The 5,114-nt window shown below is 47.6% G+C and overlaps 1 protein-coding gene across 1 annotated transcript in view; it reads right to left on the minus strand.

The window, feature by feature from the left end:
* Positions 1-1,309: 1,309 nt before the first annotated feature.
* LOC103920698 (cholesterol 24-hydroxylase) overlaps positions 1,310-5,114 on the minus strand; it is a 14,642-nt gene continuing 10,837 nt past the window's right edge. The window contains exons 14-16 of the mRNA XM_009328534.1: positions 4,800-4,890; positions 3,824-3,890; positions 1,310-2,930 (exon numbers count right to left, since the gene is read on the minus strand). Of these exons, the coding sequence (XP_009326809.1) occupies positions 2,769-2,930; positions 3,824-3,890; positions 4,800-4,890 (320 nt within the window). The 3' untranslated portion in view covers positions 1,310-2,768. The remainder of the gene's footprint in view (positions 2,931-3,823; positions 3,891-4,799; positions 4,891-5,114) is intronic.

Here is a 5,114-nt window from a genome sequence, read left to right on the forward strand (position 1 = left end):
GTCAACTGAGAAACCTTTTTTGCATCCAGCCTCCAGGCACACCACACAGGGCTGTGCTGGGCCGCGCCTGGGTGGCACCCAGGGAAAAATCACCCCACCAGCCATTTCCAGATTTTTCTTTGCTTTGCCCCAGAACCAGGAAAAGGATAAGAAGAAAATCAGCTGCAGGTATGATACTTTCCTACAAGCAGCTGGGAAGAGCACTGGGGAGACAGACCTTGGTCTGCTTTTTTGCCTTACTGTCCACAATCCCTAGCAGAGTGCTTGGTGCAGATAATGATTGCTTGCCCCAGAAGTGAAATAACGTGTTTCTCTTCCCCAGAATAAGGAGAAACTGTCCTTTTCTGTGGTGTCCCAGAAAGCTGCAGCCCCCGGGTCTTTTTGTAGCCCATGGCAGGGATAGCTGTGTCTCCCTAGGCACTTCTGACCTGAAGTTTCTCAACAGGATTTGGCAGAGCCTGTGCCGGCACCCAGTTGGCATACAGGGCCCCAGGGAGCAGCTTTCCTGGACCTGCTCCTTTATTTTTGGCAGACAAGGAATCACCTCCTGGCTGGGGGTGCAGGATGAAACCATGAGAACACTGCAGGGTGTTGGCACAACATCACAGGGCATCATCTACTCCTGCGGTATGATGCCCTGAAGGAGCCAGGACAGCTTGTCTCCTAAGAGAACGAGCTGTCAAGGCTGAGGAATGCTGCTCCTGTTGGGTGCATTGACAAGGAGAGCTTGCCATCTGCTGGAAAGCGATCAGCATTGACAGGCGACAGTCTGGTGAGAGGTCTTGGGTATAAGAACAGGAGAAAGGCCTGTGTCAGCAGTCCCTGGAGAGCTGGATGGCATTTGGGCCAGAGAGAGCAGGAGGAGCACCCTCTGAGGAGGGTAAGCACAGAGCAGGCAGGAAGCTCCAGTCTCAGGCAGATGAGGTCTGACAAGACTCGCTACCATGCTACTAATCTCCTTTAAACCTCCTTGGAGGTGTCCGTCACCATTGCAGAGGTAGCAGAAGTAAATACGTGTTTGTACAACTAATGCATCTCAACTCATTCATTAGAAGGGCAGAGCAGAGCTGGCATGGTGGCGTCCTGCATCTCCACAGCACGATTTGCCAGCGTGTCTGTCACGCTGTCTGTGTGCTGTTCACAGCTTCCCCCACCACTCCCTACACAGCTGAGATACCTCCCTCCCTTTGACATATTCTCAGGATTCAGCCTTTTATTTTGCCATCAGCACATCTAGCCCGACTGGCATTGAGCATCCTGCTCCCAACCACATCAGCTCCCAGGAACACACATCCAGCTGGAGAGTCCTCAGTTTTTCCAATGAGATTTTATTAATGTCTAGGAGGATATAAGCAGATCTCCAGCCCAAGGGATTGAAGAGCTGGTCTACCAACAGATGGACTAAACCTTCCCTACCAATACAAGTATTGGTACCTCTGGGTATGTCATATTAATACATTGTATAACATTGCTTATGTTATCAAACACTGCATCAACCTTATTGGCCTGCTATCCCACTGCTGCGCTGAATTAGATGGTGCACAACAGGAGCAGAGCCAGGGAAAGCTCTGGGACGTTACTCTCCTGGTGTGGAAACCACCATGGGAACTTGACAGTGTACAGACTGTGCTCTTGCCCTTTTAATTAAAAGAGGTAAGAAATAACAGTGACAGCACCAAATGTCTTGAATTCCCTGTACTTCATGATAGGATGAGGCCCAAACTCATATTAGGTATTTCTGGAAGGTGGCATTTTCATATGATCATTTTTTCCTCTAGCAGAGCCAGGCTGCAAGCCTGCATGCAGCGAGCAATTTTGGCACACCTGCAGAAGAAGGGGGTGGCAGGACCTTCTCCTGCCTCTGGCCCAAGTTGCAGATGCATTTCTTCAGTGGCAATATCATTTTAAGCAGCATTTGGTTCCAGGCACTTAATTCCCACCCTGCTGTACCTACTAGACTGTCTGGTCCAAGCGTTCATGTAGCTTCATGGTGAGCCAAATGGGGAAAATGATCCAAGTTAAAATAAACCCAGTAAGACCCCCCCAAAAGAACAGTGTCTCAGGAGAATGAGCACAGGCTGTGGGGATGGGTAGGAGGCAGCAGAAGAGCCCCTTTCTACAGCATGGATTGTGAATTTCCACTCTGAATAATATTGGAAGAAAAGTAGGAGAGACTGAAGAAAAATAAGGCAGAAGCAACAGGGGAAAGTGTGGCCACAGTCTCTGATTTTTGTTTCAAATTGCTCCTATCAATCATTCTTCTCATTTAGAGCAGGGATGGGAAAACTGCTTTGACCAAGAGAATAGCTCCAAACTTCTCTTCCCAAGTTCAGCCCAAATCTTGTGTTCGACTAAATTTTCTGATTTCATTGTGCAAGTAGGAAACTCCCCAGTCAAGGGCTTACTTAGGCCATGTTGTGTCGTAAGTAAACTTCGTGGAAACTATCAGCTGGGATTTGAGTGTAGGTTTGTGTGGAGCTCCAGGGATACTCCAGTGAAAGGATGTTCTTTTCCAAGTCTGGTCAGAACCAAATAGTCCCCAGAAAAATAACAGGCTTTGCAATTCCAGGTACGCTTCCAGATCAAAGATGCTCACTAGAGTGACTCTCCTAAGGTTTTCTTCAGTAAATGATGAGGAAGGCTAGGAAAAATTTCAGTCTAGTAATCCTCTGAAGGGGCCTGCGAAATCTAACCTTTGATTAGTGTGAAGATCTTGAAAATCAGAAGAACCGCTACCACTACCATGTCATGCTCCCCTCCCTGAGTAGTCACGCCTGGCAGCCTCTTGCCAGGCTCCTTGGCTTTAATTTACACATTACTCCATCTAGTGGCCTAAAGGTTCCAGCATCCAAGAGTTTAAAACTCTGCCCTGGTACCAGCTGGAATTCAAACCTCTGCAGCAATTTTGCCATCACCACTTTCGCCTCCATCTGTTAAGAAGAAAAGCAGAGTCATCGTCAGTGACAGCATCTACAGCTTAGACTACTTAAAATCAGTGTATTATGTCATGCTGCTTTGTCAATATAGAGATTTAAAAGTTAAATGTTACTCTGTTAATGCAGCTGGCTGAGTTTGGGCAGGAAGAATAGTTGCCTGGAGCTTCCTGTATTTGAAGACAACTGACAGGCACTAAGATCTGTCCCTGTGTTCACGTGTTAACCCCATTTTGGAAATCAGAGGTAAAACCAAGCACTTTAACCTGAAGATTTTGAGCACTAGTGCTTAGATGAACTCAACGCACAGACCCGAAGAACTGGCCTCCTACTGTCCTTCTGAAATGCTCTCTGCCATGCTCAGGTACTCACATACTTCATTAAATTATTCCTCCCACCCACGCAGTCCCCTCCTCGCCTTCTCAGAGCCAGTCCTGGCTTGTGCCCTTCTGCCAGCTGATGTTTTCCCTGCCTTGACTCTGCCAGCTGCAGCCACAGGATGGTCCCTAAGAGCCCCTGCACACCCTCCGTGTGTCTGACCTCAGCTGACAAAGGGATGTTTACTGTGATTCCCATCAATGGGTTTGGATTCAAGCAGGGTGACCCAGGACACTTCAGAGGGAGAGCAGCCAGCTGTTCCCTCCCCTGCAGGCACATTGGCTGCATGCGGGCACCGGTGACATGGGACCAGTTCAGTACATGTATGTCTGCTCAGGTGATAGTGTTTGAGAGACATGGCCTGTCGTGGGCATGGTGGGGATCTTCCCTCTAGAAGGAAGAGGGTCAGCGCACCGTCAGTGTGGCCTTTGGTCCCCCACCACCAGCCACAGCCAGCACACCCTGAGCTCGCTGTGCTCGCTAATGAAGCGTCGTTCCAGGCCTCTGCTTACCTGTGCAAACACCTGCCCGATGCAGGATCGGGGTCCCAGAGAGAATGGAAAATAGCAGTAGTATGGCCTACAAAGAAAAAATGTTCAAAACTGTCAATCTGACATCTTGGTTATAAAGAAGCAAGCAAGTATTTCATCGCAGCAGCAAGGAAATGGTCTAACTACCACCTTACCTAGCTGACTTGTTAAGACAAACTCCAAATTAACATTTTTTTGGTTCAGAGCAGCAACACAGCTCTGAAGCAAGTTTCCTCATCATCTCCACTTACTATATGGCTCAGCTCACAGAGCTGTTTTGTTGCGTGCAAACCTTATTTCAAAGCTGAATGTCAAGCATACTGTAAATGCTCTCCAGCCCGTCACGGGGATGTAACGATCCACCCAATTATTGCTCCTTTGGGCAGCTCTGAACCACGTGTGTGAGGGGGCGTTTCTTCCAGAAGACCAGACTAACTCTAGGCTGAAGCAAAACCCCTGACTCATGAAGTAGGTAGATGCAGGGATCAGCACCAACTATGCAGGTCACTGCGGCCTCCCATTGCACTCCAGCCTACTGATGCAGATACGGCTTCGGCTGCCTGCCCACGTGGCTGAACAGCATCTCCTGTCCTTCGGTCCCTTGTCCCCTCTCTAATGCGGAGACGCTTTCAGCTTCCTGCGGCCAGGGCTGCCACGCATTAAATGTTTGTATTGCACTAAGGCAAATACTCAACCTGGTTTTGGTCCAAAGCTTTGACCTCATATAAACATTAAATAACATTAGTATTGGTCTTTTTTGTAAGGTATCATGTGGTCCAAAGAGCTTCTGAACAAAAGCTGCACATTATTGCTCTCTATTTGCATTTGGGTAAGGATTTAGCGTTACTCATACTGGAATGGAAAAATAGTTTTATTCTACTTTTTTCCCCCTTGAAATCTCTTCCTGTAATGGTTCCTTATTACATATTTAATAACCTGGGAATAAAAAGAAACTCACTTAGGCGCATCTTTGCTAAATCGGTCTGGATTGAAAGTGAGTGGATCCTTGAAATACCTTTCCATCCTTCCCATTATGTAAGTGCTGAACTGTCAAGAAAGAGTTTATTTGCGTCAGTCAGGAGCAGCACACTGAAAATGCCTCTTTGCTGTCACAGGTACAAAACCATAACTGCCTTCTACTCTCCAGGCAAAAAACAATCCAGAGTCCAAATTCATATCCCAGTTTTGCCCAAGATTTCAGAGAGGCCAGTAGAAATATACCCAGGGAGTGTTTTGGCCATCTGATACATGGATCCATTACATTTGGATCGAC

This window comes from Pygoscelis adeliae, unplaced genomic scaffold (genome assembly GCF_000699105.1).
Source record: "Pygoscelis adeliae isolate BGI_AS28 unplaced genomic scaffold, ASM69910v1 Scaffold130, whole genome shotgun sequence".
In the NCBI taxonomy this organism is placed as follows: domain Eukaryota; kingdom Metazoa; phylum Chordata; class Aves; order Sphenisciformes; family Spheniscidae; genus Pygoscelis; species Pygoscelis adeliae.